The sequence below is a fragment of the Giraffa tippelskirchi genome, chromosome 14 (assembly GCF_054371585.1).
Source record: "Giraffa tippelskirchi isolate mGirTip1 chromosome 14, T2T-mGirTip1v1.2.pri, whole genome shotgun sequence".
NCBI classification, from domain to species: domain Eukaryota; kingdom Metazoa; phylum Chordata; class Mammalia; order Artiodactyla; family Giraffidae; genus Giraffa; species Giraffa tippelskirchi.
Genome location: NC_137288.1, coordinates 60,586,299 through 60,605,403, shown reverse-complemented (window position 1 = coordinate 60,605,403; position 19,105 = coordinate 60,586,299). Strand labels below are relative to the sequence as shown.

General features: G+C 36.8%; 1 protein-coding gene across 18 annotated transcripts in view; it reads left to right on the top strand.

Moving 5' to 3' along the window:
- The window catches only part of DYM (dymeclin), a 384,258-nt gene that overhangs the window by 89,455 nt on the left and 275,698 nt on the right, over positions 1-19,105 (top strand). For 17 of the 18 annotated variants that reach the window (XR_014074652.1, XM_081561989.1, XM_081561983.1 and 14 more), the window contains 2 exons: positions 4,622-4,747; positions 6,094-6,236. Coding sequence is in view for 17 of the 18 variants with exons in the window: in XM_081561989.1 (XP_081418115.1) it covers positions 4,622-4,747; positions 6,094-6,236 (269 nt within the window). In the remaining variant the exon portion in view is untranslated. The remainder of the gene's footprint in view (positions 1-4,621; positions 4,748-6,093; positions 6,237-19,105) is intronic. The other variant, XM_081561982.1, reaches the window with a different exon arrangement.

Sequence of the window (19,105 nt, the reverse complement as noted above, 5' to 3'; positions counted from 1 at the left end):
TGTGCCCACAAGCACAAGGAGACTATTCAACAAGTATGCGTGTATTTGTGGTCAGTCAGTGGTACCAGAGATACAGTTGTGAATAAGACATAGTTGTGGGTTGGGTAGGACAGACAATAGCAAATTTATATATAGTGTTAGAATGTGACAAGTACAATGGAAAAAAGTAATATCGTGCTATCTTAGCCAAGATTGTACAGGAAGGCTCCTTATGAAGTGAACCTTTTAATAGAAACCCAAAGTCAGAGAGGGAATCCTGTCACTCTGTGATGGGCGAGCTTCTAAAGCAGAGGCAACAGCAGAGGAAAGGCCTTAAGGTGGGTACATGAATAAGACATAGATTGTAGTTGTGGGTAGGTAAACAAACTAATATATAATGTTAGAATATGACAAGTACAATAAGAAATGAGACTACCCAATAAGTATGTGTGTACTTGTGGCCAGCCACAAGATGCCAGAGATACAGTAGTGAGTAAGTGAACAGGAACCAAAGAGTCTCTTGATGAGGATGAAAATTGAGAGTGAAAAAGCTGGCTTAAAACTCAACATTAAAAAAATGAAGATCATGGCATCCTGTCCCATCACTTCATGGCAAATAGAAGGGGAAAGAGTAGAAACAGTGAGAGACTTTATTTTCTTGGGCTCCAAAATCACTGTGAACGGTGACTGCAGCCCTGAAGTTAAAAGACACTTGCTTCCTGGAAAGGAGCTATGACAAACACAGACAGCATATTAGAAAGCAGAAACCTCTTTGCTGACAGAGGTGTGTATAGTCAAAGCTATGGTTTTTCCAGTAGTCATGTATGGATGTGAGAGTTGGACCATAAAAAAGGTTGAGCACCGAAGAATTGATGCTTTCGAATTGTGGTGTTGGAGAAGACTCTGGAGAGTCCCTTGGACACAAGGAGATCAAACCAGTAAATCTTAAAGGATGTCAACCCTAAATATTCATTGAAAGGATTGATGCTGAAGCTGAAGCTCCAATACTGTGGCCACCTGATGTGAAGAAGTGACTCATTGGAAAAGACCCTGAGGATGGGAAAGATTGAAGGCAGGAGGAGAAGGGGATGACAGAGGATGAGATGGTTGGATGGCATCACTGACTCAATGGACATAAATTTGAGCAAACTCCAGCAGATAGTGAAGAGCAGGGAAGGCTGGCATGCTGCAGTCCGTGGGGTTGCAAAAAGTCGGGTATGATTCAGCGATTGAACAGCAACACTCGTCTGTACAATCTGTTCTCCATTGATTTGTGGATCCATTTTATTGTACGTTTCCCTAGAAACACGGGTTTGCCCTATACACTCAGTTCTCGGTTGAGTTCCATTGGTTTGTCTTCTCTTTTGTCTGTGTACTTGCAAATACCATACTGTTTTTATTGCTACAGCTGTGTAACATGGCTTGATATCTCGTAGGGGAAGTTCCTCTCTTCTCCTTTCAGTTTCAAGGTTGACTTAGCTATGTGTTTATTCTTTCAAAAATGTTAGAGTTTCTGAAAGAAGCTCAATGAGAATTTTAGTTGTGATTAGTTTGTGTAGAATTATGTTTGTGATATTTCATCATTCCATTCCATTCAGTCATCCTGTTTGCCCTTTATTAGTGTTTTAATACTAATACATGAGTGCTTGCCAACAGAATGAATAAGATATTCTCCAATAAGTCGGTTAGCAGTATTCTGGATCCTTTTTTTCATGAAAGTCCCTTTGCATTTTTGTTGGAATGAGTATTCCTTTTGTATTATAATCGTGTATTATATGACCTCAATATATTTCTTTCTTGCTTTTTTTTGCTATTCTAAGTTTTGTATGCCTGGTATGCTATTCTGATGACTCTTCAGGAAGTCCCAGTTAGTTCCAATCGAAATCAGAACAATAGAGATCCCTCTTGTATCTATCCTTTATCCATTGAATGCCTGTTATGAACTCGAGTTGGGAATACAAAAAAACTAAAAAACGAAAGAGTCCGTAGCTAAAATCTCATATATTCTGGTAAGAAAGATAGACTTGACTGTAAATCATTGCCTCTCATACTTTAGGTCTTAATGTTGCTTTCAGAGGAGCTTTCCTTTGATTCTACAGTTAAGATTGGAGTACCGTATAATCTTTTCTTCTTGTTACTTGTTCTTTTTTCTTTATGATCCTTTTTGGAGTAATTATTACTTGAGTTCTTTTTTTCCACTGAAGTGTAACATCCACAAAGGTTATCTGTTGTTAATGGATATATCTCCAGTGTGTAATATAATGCCTGTTTAGACATAATATGAATAAATTCTTTATAAATATTTGTTGAATGATGTATCAACTGGAATATAATATGTTAAACACATTGAATTTTTATCTGTGGACCTTTGAAACACACCAGTGGCTCAGATGGGAAAGAATTCACCTGCAGTGCAGGAGACCTGGGTTCGATCCCTGGGTTGGGAAGATCCCCTGAGGGATCCATGGCAACCCACTCCAGTATTCTCGCCTGGAGAATCCCCATAGACAGAGGAGCTTGGCGGGCTACAGTCCATAGGGTCGCAAAGGGTCAGACACAACTGAGCGACTAAGCACAGCACAGCACGTGAAGCACACAGGAAGGGTTACTTAGTTTCATTCGCTTAAGAATTTTGAGGAATGGGTTTTCAGCTTGATATGAAAATGTCATTTTGAGGCAGTATTCTTTCATGTTACAAACTTTCCCTACCTTCTAACATCAAACCGTCTTTGCAAAATTCTGTGGCAAAAGAGGATGATCCAAGGGTTGAAACTTTTCCTGTTGTCCCATTTGTGAAGTTGTTAGGCCCAATTAATTTCGAAGGAGAACAGCCTTTTGTTCTAAATCTAGACTCTTTCCTTAAGGTTGTTACATCTAGTATTTATTAATAACCATAGTTTTTAGTTTAAACAAATGATAACAATTCCTTCCTAGTTCTGGGACCTAGAGTAAGATGTTGAATTGTAAAGCACTAGTTTTTGGGTTTTTTTTTTTTTTAATTATTGATGCAATGACTGAATATATTAACAAATATACTGGAGGTAGTCACCTATCCAGATTACTGTACCCTGTGGCAGGATATTTGTTCTTCAGGGTTTGTCTTCAAGCCCTGACCCAACTGAAGAGCCTAGCCAATTGACTATAGAGTATGGATTCCTGATGGGCATGGGCTGTATGAATAAATGATTGTTGCGATTCAGAATCCTTTGGGCTTTGCACCCAAATCATCATTAGCAAAGAATTAATGAACCATAACACAACACATCAGGACTGTTTTTGATTCATTTTAAGAAATAAGAGCAAATAAAAGAATTGCCTTTTATGTGGTTAATATTTACAATAATATTTATGGAAATTTCAGGAAAGAGTGTTCTACTCTATTACATTTCTGAGCAGAAATGAGATTCATTTATTGCATAATAAGGTCATTTGCACAGGTCTTTTGGGTTTTGTTTTGTATACTTTACTTCCAAAAGATACTTCTATCTGCATGAACTCCATATATATCTGATAGAATTAGAACTTAAAAATCTGGTGAAAGTGAAAAGTGAAAGCGTTAGTCACTCAATTGTGTCTGACTCTTTGCGACCCCATGGACTGGAACCTGACAGGATCTTCCATCCATGGAATTCTCCAGGCAAGAATACTGGAGTGGGTACCCATTCCTTCTCCAGGGGATCTTCCCGACCCAGAGATTGAACCTGGGTCTCCTGCAGGGAAGTCCAAAAATCTGGTAAGTTTGCCCATTTCCAGAATCAAATCATCTTCAATTTGTTTAATGAGCTTCATGTAAGTAGGTGTTAAGTGTTTTTCTTTGTACTTTGCATGAATATTTCAGTTCTGTAAAAATATTTTGATGTGTTTTTGGAGCTGTTACTCTTTTTGTTGTGTTGTTGAGATTTTCACTTTCCTGGTCTAACATGTTACTGTTTTGCCTGATAATTGTGTTTAAAGTTTTGCAATAATTGAAAAATTTTTGATGCATTTGTTCCTGTTTGTGCTACCTACTCAGCTGAAATTGTTTCCTTTTTATTTAATCTAAGATTTGTTTCTAAAAGGGGTTAATGATTTTTGGAGGACAGTAGTAGTCTTTCGTAAAAGAAATATGCTTAATAAAACAGGGATAATTTGTTTACTATTCATATTTTGCTGAACAGGCAGAGTTGGCCTTGAGAACGTACACTCTTAAGAGATAGAAGATCTAGAGTTTACCATTGTTCTTATTATAAAGTGAATATCAACTTGACAAGTCATTGTTGTCTTCCCTACCCTGTGACTTCTCTTCAGTTTTACAATCTGAATGTTTGTTTCTGTGTTATAACTAAACAGGGATAAACATAAGGGCTTTAGAGTGGATCTTTGCTGGCAGTTATTTCCATTATATGCTAATATACTTGTCATTCATCAGTAGATGGAACTGGAAAATCAGAAAGTAATGGGATACTTCACCCATTATAAGAACTAATGACAGGAAAGTTTTCATATTTTTGCTTGACTTAGTTTTTATATTAAGCATGTTAGTATTTTTAAAAAATCCAGTAACATTGAAAGTTTTGATTTATTTTTAAATGTATAGTTTATTTAGAAAAGAGCAATATCTTCCTAAATGATCATTATTCTGCTTTGTTTCCTGTTTTTTCAGAGATATTACGTATGAAATATCAGTAGAAGCTGTGTCAACAATGGTGGTTTTCCTTTCTTGCCAACTCTTCCACAAGGAAGTTTTGCGACATAGCATCAGTCACAAGTATTTGATGCGAGGTCGATGGTATGTTTCTATTTTAAATTTGTCAAGTTCTTTATTGTATTCATCTATAGTTCTCGTCTTGTTCTCTTTTCTTAGTGTTGTTCCGTATCTCCAAACAGACATTTCCTCTGGTTGTTCCATCAGAACTTCAGACCCAATACATAAGGATGTGCTTTCCTGGCTAAACTAGCCACCCTCCCCACCCCTTTCATCCTCCAGCTTCTTTACCTTCTCTAGTGGTTTCTCTGTAGAGTTGAAACTGTGAAGTCCTTTTTTTCTTCTGCTGCATCATTCTGTATGTTTTAAGGAGTCATCCAGTCATATTTGTTCACTGAAATTATTTCTAGCTTCCCCTTCCCATTAGCTCCATTGAAACTACTACGCAGTGTATGCCTCATCACTGTGTGTTTGGACTTCCCCAGCAGCTGCTTCACTGACCATTCCTCCTTTAATTTAGGCCACAAATATTTATTGTATGCTAGGCACGTATTAGGATATGGAGCTGTGCTCCTGAGCACAAGCTTACAGTCTCCTGGTGAGTGGGGATAGAAGTAGATAAATATTACACACACACGCACAGGCACCTTTGTCTTTCTCACATCCCTCTTGCAATCCTTCAGGACCCTTTTGGAACATATTTGAAAATCACTGATAATAGAGATGAAAAGGCCTTAAGGATTGGCTCAAGAGTCTATTAAAAAGCTTTCTCCAGATTCCAGGAATTGATTTATCACTAATTTATGAACACATTTCCCTTTTAACCTATTTTCTCTCCCTTCTCCTCTCCATCCATTACTGTAAAACAGAGTATTAACACTGAAAAAAAAAAAGTCTGTATATGTATGGATATGTTTTTGTATGCATGCATAGATTGAATGATTTCATATTTTTATTTACTTATTTTAAAAAACGTAAGGTTCAAGAATTATTTATATTGGCTATATGTTGAATATTTTGGATATATTGGGTTAAGTCAAATATTACTGTTCATGTCAGTTTCTGTATTTTTTAACTCTTGCTTTTTCCTACTGTTTCTGTTACTACCTCCCTTCAAGTGTCAAGTACTGTATTATATACTGAATTTGTAATATCTCACCTGTTGTACTGACTACAAATAAAGTAACTGAAGCTTAGGAGTTGAAATGATTTGATGAATAACATACAGCATATAGTAAGAGGAAAGCCAGAATTCATTCAACCTGAAGTCTGATCTCAAAGCCCATAATCGTCTCTGTTTTGTGACAATGCTAGATTTCTTTGAATTGTGCTAATCCTTTTTATGTCAATAGATTATATTTATCACGATACAAAGTCAGTTGACTCCCCAAAATATGAGTTTATCTTCTTTTTTTTTTCTTTTTGTGTAGTCTTCCATACACCAGCAAACTTGTGAAAACCTTATTGTATAACTTCATAAGACAGGAAAAGCCGCCTCCTCCAGGAACACATGTATTGCCTCAGCAGTCTGATGGGGGAGGACTGCTCTATGGACTGGCATCAGGAGTAGCAAGTAAGTCTTACCAGAATTTGTTAGTTCTGTGATGTATGTAGTAGGATTTGTCCAATTAGTCATAGGAAATTCTGTTCACTTGGCTGCCAGTACTGTTATATTGCATCTGTGTAGCTGGTTGAATGTGAAATTCTGGAAATAGTTTATATAGTATTTTTTTCATTTGGTGCACTGATTTATACAAGGAAATATATGCAAATCATGAATAGATTGTTTACCTATAAGACAGCATTTTTCAAGAAGAATATAAACATATGCATATTATATGCATTCTAGCTGTGCAATATAAATACAGTTATGCTCTTGGAAACTTTTTATCACTTACGTTTTATGAGGAAATTGTTCTATTTTAGGTGCTTTCTTGAGTAGGATTTTATATGGCTAATTAGGTGTAGTTTTTTTTATTGTACACAACATTTCCTTTGTTTGGTAGCAAATTAGCACATTTTGAAGAGGCTTGTAATAAATTCTGAAGTGGCACAAGCATGAATTTTATCAGATTGGAAGCAAATTTCATTAACTGAAGAATCCTTTCTTATCATCCAGTAAAACCTCATTTCTGCTTCACAGTGTTTCAACTTAAAAGAGACTAGAAATACCAGAGGACCTGGGTCACGTGAGGTTACGTCAACTGAACTTGTGCTTTGTACTGAAGGAGAAACAAAAACTAGACTGGCACTTTGGCAGTTGTAAGGTCTGCCTGGATGCTCTTACTTAAGAAACCGTATATGGTCCACTTAATTACACAGTGCAGAGTTCAGCTGTCTGAAGGAATTTTAAATGGAGCTGAGTTCCGCAGCTGAATTAGGCATTGACATGCTCTCCACACTCTAGCCAGGGTGTCAGTTTGATAGGAAAATGGAGTACTGTGTGATAATTTATGAGATGATTAGTCTCAGGAACCTCTTTGGATTGAAAGACCTCTGTTCTAGGTCATCTTGTTTTGACTTCTTTTAATACTATGAGTTGAATTACATTTGTAATCACCCTTGGCTCTGTCTCTGGTGCTGGGCATGCTACCTCCACTGTCAGACCTGCAGAGGTTCGTTCTCCGAGTCACCCCCGCTGTGGCCCTCACTGTCTCAGATAAGGAGGCTTTGGAGGCTTGCTCTGTGTGGTCTCCAAAAGCAGCACAGGAAGGCCTCTGTGTGTTCCATGGAAAGGCTTGATTAATCTGTTAGTATTTTTTGTGTGTGTGGCCACATGGCATGTGGGATTTTTAGTTCCCTGACCAGGAACTGAACCTGGTTGCTTGGCAGTGAGAGTCCAGAATCCTAACCACTGGACCACTGGGAAATTCCCAGTGTTTTCTCTTTTCGGTCATTAAACTAGTGTTAGTGTTCAAAAGCTGAGTATTTTCTGGTACTCTCCAGTATGGTTGGAGGAGATAGTATAAATTCATTAACTGCTTTCTTTGAAACAATGGCAATACTTTGCAGTTTTTCATAGATGTGTGTAGTTCTTGATTTTTCTTGCAGTTATGTGTCATCATAAAGAAAGAAGTCCAGTATGGTATGTGATGTCATCTGTACTGGGTGCCAAAAGACTTTTTAATTTCAGATATACTCTGTGTATTAGAAGGAAGTTGCCAGTTTGTCTCAAAATGTCTACCAAAATTGGAATAGGTAATCTCTTAAGACTATTTCCACATAATTTTGAATGGTTCTTTGATCTTTTCCCCTACCATTAGGAAGTTTAGTATTCAGGTAAGGGCATTAAAATAGACTTAGGATTTTTGTATGCCTATAGTGGCATCTGGTCCCATCACTTCATGGGAAATAGTTGGGGAAACAGTGGAAACAGTGTCAGACTTTATTTTTGGGGGCTCCAAAATCACTGCTGATGGTGATTGCAGCCATGAAATTAAAGGACATTTACTCCTTGGAAGGAAGGTTATGGCCAACCTAGATAGCATATTTAAAAGCAGAGACATTACTTTGCCAACAAAAGTCCGTCTAGTCAAGGCTATGGTTTTTCCAGTGGTCATGTATGGTTGTGAGAGTTGGACGGTGAAGAAAGCTGAGCGCCAAAGAATTGATGCTTTTGAACTGTGGTGTTGGAGAAGACTCTTGAGAGTCTCTTGGACTGCAAGGAGATCCAACCAATCCATCCTAAAGGAGATCAGTCCTGGGTGTTCATTGGAAGGACTGATGTTGAAGCTGAAACTCCAATACTTTGGCCACCTGATGCAAAGAGCTGACTCATTTGAAAAGACCCTGATGCTGGGAAAGATTGATGGCAGGAGGAGAAAGGGACGACAGAGGATGAGATGGTTGGATGGCATCACCGACTGGTGATGGACAGGGAGGCCTGGCATGCTGCAGTCCATGGGGTCTCAAAGAATCTGACATGACTGACTGGATTGAACTGAACACTCAAGGTAAATGTAAGCTCAGTTGTATAACATGTCTATCATTTATTGAAGACTTATGTTTGCCAGTCTCTTTGGTAGTTAATCTGGTTGTTCAGTCGCTAAGTAGTGTCCAACTCTGTGATTCCATGGACTGCAGCACACCCAGGCTTTGCTGTCCTTCACTGTCTCCCAGAGTTTACTCAAACTCATGTCCATTGAGTCGGTGATGCCATCCAACCATCTCATCCTCTGTTGTCCCCTTCTTCTCCTGCCTTCAGTCTTTCCCAGCATCAGGGTCTTTTTCAATGAGTCAGTTCTTCGCATCAGGTAGCCAAACTATTGGAGCTTTAGCCTCAGCATCATTCCTTCCAGTGAATATTCGGAGTTTATTTTCCTTTAGGATTGATTGGTTTGGTCTCCCTACAGTCAAAGGCACTCTCAAGAGTCGTCTCTAGCCACAGTTTGAAAGTATCAAATTTCCATACATGATTTTACCTACTTGTTGTTTAGTATTTTCTTTTTTTAACATTTTATTGTGGAAAATGTCAAAGATGTACAGACTGTCTATGCATAACCCATATTCAAGACTTACCAACATTTTGCTATTTTTTCCACTTTTAAAAAGCTTTTAATTTGAAAGTAAGCTCACATATATATACATATATATAATATATATGTATATATATAATAATTACAAAAATAAAAAACTCCCCAAATTATCAGTATATACCTTTAACCAGACTGATTTATTGTTAACATTTTTATCTGATTTATTTTGTATTTGTATTCCTCTCCACCCTCCATTCTGCACACACATACACACACAAATTTTTTTCTTTTAACCATTTGAAGATAAATTATATGCATTATGGCCCTTTACCCCTAGATACTTGAATGTGTATTTTCTAAAAGGGGATGTCTCTATTTTCTTAAACTTAAAAAAATTGAAGTATAGTTATTTTATAGTGTTGGTTTCAAATGTACAGCGAAGTGATTCAGTTATTCATATATATATACATATATACATTTCAGAATATATTAAAAGATAATTGAGTATAGTTTCCTGTGGTACATTAGGTTCTTTTTTTTTTTTTACCAATTTCATATAGCTTGTATATGTTAATCCTAAACTCCTAATTTATCTCCCCATCTCATTTGGTAGCCATAAGTTTGTTTTCTGTATCTGTGAGTCTATTTTTGTTTTCTATATCTGTGAGTCTCTTTTTGTTTCATAAATAAGTTCATTTGTATAATGTTTTTTTGTTTAGATTTCACAAATAAGCTTTATCATTTGATATTTGTCTTTCTCTGTCTTTATTTAGTGTGGTAATCTCTAGGTCCATCCATGTTGCTGGAAATGTTATCATTTCATTCTTTTTTATGGCTGAGTAATATTCTGTTTTGTGTTTGTTTATGTGTATATATATATATATATATATATATGAAAATGAAAGTGTTAGTCATTCAGTCATGTCCAACTCTTTGTGACCCCATGGTCTGTAGCCTGCCAGCTCCTCTGTCCATGGAATTCTCCAGGCAAGAACACTGGAGTAGGTAGCCATTCCCTTTCCAGGAGATCTTCTTGACCCAGGGATTGAACCTGGGTCTCCTGCATTGCAGGCAGATTCTTTATCATTTGAGCCACCAGGGTAGCCCTGTGTGTGTGTGTAGACCAAATCTTCTTTATCCACTTATCTGTGGATACTTAGGTTGCTTCCATGTCTTGACTTTTGTAAACAGTGCTGCTTTGAACATTGGGGTGCATGTATCTTATGATACTATGCATTAGAACTTTTGCTTTGATGGATACAAAGCCCAGGAGTGGGATGGAGGATCTTATAGTAGCTCTATTTTTAGTTTTCTATGGAACCTCCATACTATTCGCCATAGTGGCTATACCAATTTACATTCCCACCAGCAGTGTAGGAGGTTCTTTTTTCTCCACACCCCCTCCGGAATTTGTTTGTAGACCTTTTGGTGACGGCTATTCTGACTGGTTTGAATTGATGCTTCGTTACAGTTTTGCTTTGTATTTCTGTAATAATTAGTGATGTTGAGCATCTTTTCTGCCTGTTGGTCATCTGAATGTCTTCTTTGGAGAAATGTCTGTTTAGGTCTTCTACTTGTTTTTTGATTGGGTTTTTACTGGGTTTTTTTTTTTAATTGTATGAGCTGTTTGTATATTGTGGAAGTTAAGCCCTTGTCATTCACATTGTTTGCAAATATTTTCTCCCAGTCTTTTTGTTTTGTTTATGCTTTCCTTTGCTATGCAAAAGCTTGTAAGTTTGATAAGGTCCCATCTGTTTATTTTTATTTCTTTTGCCTTGGGAGACTGACCAAAGAAAACATTGGTGCAATTTACGTCAGAGAACGTTTTGCCTTTGCTTTCTTCTAGGAGTTTTATAGTGTGTTGGATTATATTTAAGTCTTTAAGCCATTTTGAGTCTATTTTTGTATATGATCTGAGGGAGTGTTCTGACTTCATTGACTTACATGTGACTGTCCAGCTTTCCAGCATCACTTCCTGAAGAGACTGTCTTTTCTCTATCGTCTATTTTTGCCTCCTTCATTGAAAATTAATTGACTGTAGGTATGTGGGTTTATTTCTGGGCTCTCATTGATTCATATTTTTGTTTCTGTGCCAACACCATGCTGTATTGATTACCATAGCTTTGTAGTGTTATCTGAAGTCTGAATGTGTTATGCTTCCAACTTTGTTCTTTTCCTCAGGATTGCTTTGGCAATTCTGGGTCTTTTGTGGTTCCACATAAATTTTAGGATTATTTGCTCCAGTTCTGTGAAAGATGTCATGGGTAATTTGATAGGGATCACATTAAGTCTGTAGATTGCTTTGGTTAGTATGTATGCCCTTCTTTCTGTTTTAACTATTGGTCCTGTGGTATTGGTCTTTGTAGTGAGTGCTTGGATGGTATTTGATTACCACTAGTTAGTTTATTGCAGTTAATGAGAGTAATGAAAATTAACTTCAATAAATTTTGTTCTTTTTTTTCTCTTTTTTGTTTTTTAAATTATGAAAGTTTGATAACACATTTACAGGAGACTTGGAAAATACAGAACAAAGTTACATATAGTTCTACTCTATATTACAATTATTTTCAGTAGATAAGTTAAGATTTTTAGTTGGGGTTTTAATATCAAACTCCCAAAAGTTAATAGAATGAATATACAGAAAAGTATAAGAATATAGTAGATCTGAAAAGCACCTGGCTCAGATGGTAAAGAATCTGCTTGCAATGCAGAAGACCTGGGTTTGATCCCTAGATCAGGAAGATCCCCTGGAGAAGGAAATGACTACCCACCCACTCCAGTATTCTTGCCTGAAGAATTTTATGGACAGAGGAGCCTGGTAGACTGCAGTCCATGGGGTCGCAAAGAGTCAGACACGATAGAGTGACTAATACACACAAATTCAGGTTTCACACAGCAGAAGGATACAAATTCTATTTAAGTTCCCATAGATTATAAACTAGGAGACACTGGATCATATCCAGGGACATAAACAAGATGCAGAAATCTCATGGTCTAAAGGTATCGAAATCATACAGTGTCTGTTTTCTTATCACTGTGGAATTATGTTAGAAATCAATATCAGTAAGGTAATTAGCCCCCAACTAAAATAAATAACTTCACTCTTGATGAGGGTGAAAGAGGAGAGTGAAAAAGTTGGCTTAAAGCTCAGTGTTCAGAAAACCAAGATCATGGCATCTGGTCCCATCACTTCATGGGAAATAGATGGGGAAACAGTGGAAACAGTGTCAGACTTTATTTTTTGGGGCTCCAAAATCACTGCTGATGGTGATTGCAGCCATGAAATTAAAAGACGCTTACTCCTTGGAAGGAAGGTTATGACCAACCTAGATAGCATATTGAAAAGCAGAGACATTACTTTGCCAACAAAAGTCCGTCTAGTCAAGGCTATGGTTTTTCCAGTGGTCATGTATGGATGTGAGAGTTGGACGGTGAAGAAAGCTGAGCACCAAAGAATTGATGCTTTTGAACTGTGGTGTTGGAGGAGACTCTTGAGAGTCCGTTGGACTGCAAGGAGATCCAATCACTCCATCCTAAAAGAGATCAATCCTGGGTGTTCATTGGAAGGTCTGATGTTGAAGCTGAAACTCCAATACTTTGGCCACCTCATGTGAACGGTTGACTCATTGGAAAAGACCCTAATGCTGGGTAGGATTGGGGGCGGGAGGAGAAGGGGACGACAGAGGATGAGATGGTTGGATGGCATCACCGACTTGATGGACATGGGTTTGGGTAGACTCCGGGAGTTGGTGATGGACAGAGAGGCCTGGCGTGCTGCAATTCATGGGGTTGCAAAGAGTCGGACACAACTGAACGACTGAACTGAACTGAAAATAAATAAATTTATTTAAAAAAAAAAAAAAAGAAAAGAAATCAATATCAAAAGATATTTGAAAGTAGCCCACATATTTTTAAGTGCAGTGACATTTACTGGGAGAGATCTTTGACTTAGCCATTGAAAGCCTCAATAAGGTTAGAAAACTGAAAAAACAAATTTTGTTCTTTGTTTAAAAAAAATAATTTTCATATATGTGTCAAATGTGATTTATTTTACTGGAAATGGTCAGAGTGAATTATATATTAATATGTTACTTTATATAGTAATGTCTAGAATACATGCTGACAAACTTTTATTCATAGTTTTGGAGTACAAAATTACACACTGGTCCCTTTCCAGTGCCTGAATTTGTTCTGCTGGGAGCCCATCATGGCAGATAGTTGAGTCAGTACTATTAACTACTGGGGAATGTGTTGTTTTGAGGTAGCTCTAATGGGTTTAACTGACTCTCTCCTTTTGTATTACTTTGCTTTCTCTTCTTGCTCTCTGTAGCTGATGAGGTCTAGTTTATTAGGATTGTTTAAGTCTGACAGTATGGTACTACAGCATGAAATAAGTTGGAACTCCAAATTCCTTGACTCTGAACACTGTTTTGTTATTCACCTAGAGTAACTGCCCAGTAACTGTTTTGGCAGATAGTATTCAGTTGTTAATGGCTTTATTATTAATATTATTATCTAAGTATTTTCCATATGTAACTTTTATGTCCTAGTCCCTTTCAGGTTTTATATATATAGGTACAGACCTTTCAGTGTATCTATCTCAGATATAATTTTGTTAGTGTAATGTCATCCATAGCTCCAGCCAACGCATAAGATTTACTCTAATTTGAGCCCTAGATTGTCATAGACAAATATTAATATTTTGGGGCTTCCTGCTTTACTCAGAGTTAGGTGCTAGACATCATATTGAGAGGATTGATACATTCTAATTCCAGTGTGGAAAGCAGAGTGTTTATATGGGTGGCACATATGAAATAACAGAGAGTATTAATATAACTAGGGATTTTGTGACTATTCTACGTAGACGAGATCTCATTTCCTGGCTTCCCAGTGAGGATTTGCTGTGAGGGCAGTAAGTAGTGTGGTTTTCCCAGATAGCAGACTTTTATTAAAGTGGATTCCTACAGTTTCCTCTGACTTTTAGGACTGACACACGAGGATCTTCATGAAACGAGCTTGTAGTCCCCCAATGGCAGGAAGTGCTGAGTGAGCCTTTTGTGAGTTCAAATGAGGCCCCCTTTCCTCCTTTATCTCCTCTGGACTGCACCACAGAGACCTCTCAGTTGCTCTTTCTCTTCTCTCATTCCTGAAAGTCCTTGTGGATAAGGGTGGATTTCCACAGTTTGATATGGAAAATTGGGTTATTTGGGATGGAGCCCCAGCTTAGCATGGTCCTTAGACAAGTTCTTTAACTCTTTGTATCTCATTATTCTAGTTTTAAAGCTGAAAATAAGGGTTTTTGTATTAGGTTATTGTTACTGTGAAGAGTAAGTGAGATACTGTCTATAAAACCAATTTTAAAACTATAAACATCCCTCCTCAGGTAAATGGCTCTTGTTATGTGTACTGAAACTCGGCAGTTTCTTGCTAATCAAAATCAAAATAATTTAAAAGAAAATATATTAAACAGATGACATAAGCGACCGGAAAGTCTCTTAACAAGTTTATATAAGACAATTAAAAAATCTGAGAGACTATTTTATCTTTTTCATCTGCTCAAGCTTTTAAAATTTAGGTAAAAAATGTTTTGAAATACTGACCAAACTGAATATACCAGTCATATTTTTGCTCATTCTCCAACTCACTTTTCATTTTATGTGGTGCAAAATTTGGCTAATGACAGTCAGAAAGGAAAATCTGATTGTTAAATACATATTGCCCACAAGAGATTTCTCCTTGCTTCCTAAATGAACTTGCCTTGACAACAGTCACTATGGTACTATTTCTTACTCACTAGTTTTTCATAGGATTATATTTTCTTTTTAACATTTTGTTTATAAACTTAGCCAAAAATTTTAGTAAAGAAAAAATGCTGACCCACCCTGAATTGTAATAAATATTTTAAATCTTCAACTAGTCCAAGATATCTTAGTTAGTTGGTAAGACGACTGATTCTTGATCCTTACTTTAATCTATAAGCAAACCACCTTACACTGTTAAAGATGTTTTACAAAACTTATGAATGAAGACTTTTACCTGTGTGACTTGTTATGTGATGGAGCAGGATATATGGTGGTAACATTTTGTCAGATCACCAACTCAATGGACATGAGTTTGAACAAGCTCTGGGAGTTGGTGATGGACAGGGAAGCCTGGCGTGCTGCAGTCCATGGGGTCGCAAGGAGTCGGGCATGACTGAGTAAACTGACTGACTGCTGTAACAGAATACCATAGACTGTGTGGCTTGAACATTAGATATTTATTTCTCAACAGTTTTAGAGGCTGGAAAGTCTAAGAAGATCAAGGTCCTATCTGATTTGGTTCTTGGGGAAGGCTCTTTTCTTCACTAGCAGTTGGTTGCACAGTATCTTTTTTTTTGTTGTTTAAAGATTTTTTTGAATGTGGACCATTTTTAAAGTCTTTATTGACTTACTGCAATATTGCTTCTGTTTTATGTTTTGGTTTTTTGGCTGTGAGGCACGTGGGATCTTAGTTCCCCAACCAGGGATCAAACCCACACCCTCTGCGTTGGAAGGCAGAGTTTTAACCACTGGACATCATGGCAGTCCTTGGTTGCACAGTATCTTTACATGGTGTTTCTTCACTGCTGTCTCTTCTTCCTCATACAAGGTCACAAATACAATCCTGGGGGCTCCACCCTCATGACCTCAGCTAAACCTAATCACTTTCCAAAAGCCCCACCTCCTATTACCACCATATTGGGGTTAGGGCTTAATATATGAATTTGGTGGGGAGGACTCAAACATTCAGTCAGTAGTAGGTATTACTGGAGAAGGAAGTGGCAACCCACTCCAGTATTCTTGCCTGGAGAATCCCGGGGACGGCAGAGCCTGGTGGGCTGCCGTCTATGGGGTCGCGCAGAGTCGGACGCGACTGAAGCGACTTAGCAGCAGCAGCAGCAGGTATTAGTGGAGAAGGCAATGGCAACCCACTCCAGTACTCTTGCCTGGAAAATCCCATGGATGGAGGAGCCTGGTGGGCTGCAGTCCACGGGGTCACAAAGAGTCGGACACAACTGAAGCAACTTAGCAGCAGCAGCAGGTATTAAGTAGGTCATGCTGGATTTCTCCTCACTGAAATTCCCAGTTTTGGAGGCTGCTAGTCCCTTATGTTTTTTGATAGCTAAGGTACTTTTTAACTCCAGTCATTCTTTATTTTAAACCACAACCTATTTGTGGTGGTTCTGAGGGTTGTGGACAAAGTAGATCACCCACTGCCCATTCAAACCTCACTAATATGTTTAAAAAAGCAAACAAACAAAAACAGAAGAAGAGGCATTCCAGAATGCATAAGGAGACTTTCCAATAATAATCCTGTGATTGAAACAAATTATTTTCTTTTCTGACTTTGGAGGCCACCCCTTATTTATTGTCCTTTGGAGGGATTTTAGCTCTAGATTTTGATAATTTGGTATCATGGAAGAGGCGCAAGTATCAATCTGGCTGTTGGTAGTAGACCTAGAACTGAATGCCAGTCTTGCCATTTACTAACTAGATGTTTTTGGGCTATTTAACCTCTCAGTGACTCAAACTCTTCAAGGTAAAATGAGGATAACTCTTTCCCTTTGTAGGGCCTCTGAGGTCATCAGATGAGCCAATGTGTAGGCAAGAGCCTGTTACCCAGTAGGTACACAATAAATGGTCACTATTAGTAGCAAGTATTACATAGTTATATTTGAAAGATAACTTCTGTTTAGAAAAAATTCAGTGACATTTTAATGATTTACAAAGATTTTTAATGTAAATATGAAAATATCTGTTATTTGGTATATACATTTATAATAGAGACTTCAGATAGTCACTAAAAGAGTTAGGTTGAAAGTTTATATTATGAGAAGGAAAGATAAGTTATTTGTTTTTCTTTTGATTCTATCCTCCTTTGATCTTGTCTTTTAATATATTTTCAGGCTTCTGAGTAGCCTCTAATACCTAAAAAATGGATGAAGCAAAGGAAGAGTTGACTTTGAAATTTCTTGTGTATTTTTTCATTATAAGACAAAGCTGTGATGTGATTATAACTGAGTATTTAATGTTTTAAAGAGCCAAGTCTAATTAAATGTGTTCTGCCAAACTGTGCTTTCCATCATAAGTACTGAGGTTTTACACAATAACTTCTGATATATGGCTTTTCCATTTGAATGAGCCATCAAAAATGTTTTTTTTCCTTTGCTTGCTCTGCTGGCTGTCCCAGCCAAAGTATAATGCCAAAGTAGTGATTATTTGTTTAGGCAAATACTATATTAGAAATTAATAAAGATTTGAAGATTAAAATTCGTTTCCCTCAATTGTTATTGAAAAAAAGTTACTGAATTCATTATGATAGGTATGGTGTGTAGTAGTTGTAATTTATTTTATGTGACAGTTGTTTTTCTCTTCAGTTTTGGCTTCTTCTGGGCTGACTCATTGAGAGAAAGAAAAACTACAGTAAGAGAAAAAGTATGTGACACTCAGAAACAGGCATAGTTGTGAAAACATTTCTAATTAAAGCACTTTGAACTTTCAAAAAAGAAAGTGGTTTATAAATAATAATTACATTCTTGATTCATTTTTATTTGGAATGATCTGATAGATCTTTATATACCAGGTGAAAGAGTGACTTTTTCTTTCCACTTGTTTATTTTCAGGAGTGAACTCATTTTGTGGCTTATAAAACATAGTTAATTCCTTGCAGGGCTACAGAGCATTTAGATTAGTATCTACAACACAAACATCATATTTTGTTGTAGAGTCATAATATAAGTTACTTTACTTTTATTGCTCTCTGAAAAAAGTATTATTTTAGGGACTTCTTTGGTAGTCCAGTGTTTAAGAATCTGCCTGCCAGTTCAGGGGACACAGGTTCAGTCTCTCATCAGAAAAGATTCCACATGATGTGGGACAGCTAAGCCCCTGCACCACAACTACTGAGCCTCCACACCGAAACAAAAAGTAGCCCCCACTTGCCACAACTAAAAAAAAGCTGTTTTGCAGCAATGAAGACCCAGCACAGCCAATAAATAAATAAATAAGTAAAATTTTTTAAGTGTTACTTCAGATTTTAGAGTTTTAAAAAATGTTTATTAAATTATAGTCATTGAAAATGTCAAAATAATAGTATTGACTTGTTATCTTTTATCCTTGTAATTTGCTGGGAATCACTCCTAAACCAGTTTCCAGAAATGGCATTGAAAAGTCAGTATGCCAGCCCTCTGTTCACATTTTCTTCTTAACTGATTTGAAGGGAGGACTGAAGCTTCTTTTATGCCACAGATAGTGAGGGAATCAGTTCATTCATCTTCACCAGGAAGAAACCAGAATAATGCAATCGATTTCAAATGAAATCTTAGGAATAAATTTCTAAGACTTGCTGTAAGTGTTACTTATTTGACATCAGTGATTTAATCTGTTTTTGAGAATCTGCTAACATAGTTTATTTTATTATGGAATTTAACATATTAAAGATACTTTAAACATAAGAATACTAAAGTTACAGAATTATAATTTGGGGGAATGTAAATCTTATTTGAAAAATGAAGCAATTAGAGCAGATTTGCTTTAAAACGGTTAAATTCTATCACAGTCAATGAGTGTAACTTTCATTAAGCAGCTGCTTTAAAATTTACATTGATTTCAGCATGGACCTTTGGAGTAAATAAAAAGATTAGATTTAGTCAAGATTACTTGCTGAGAGAATTTATGAATGGTAGTAAAAATCCTCATAAATTATAGTTGGTATAGTTTTGAGACCATTTTTACATGAATAAATAATATAAAGTCTAGAGTTAGGATTCAAAGTCTTCCCTCTTAAAATGTTTCTGCACTTTACTTTGAAATGCATAAATAAAATAAGCTACATTGATGGGGAATATAGGGATGCATAGATGGATAGGGGTGTTATCTTAAATAAAGCAAAATGTTGATGTAAAATCTAGATGGTTAGTATATGGATTTTCACTATATAATTCTTT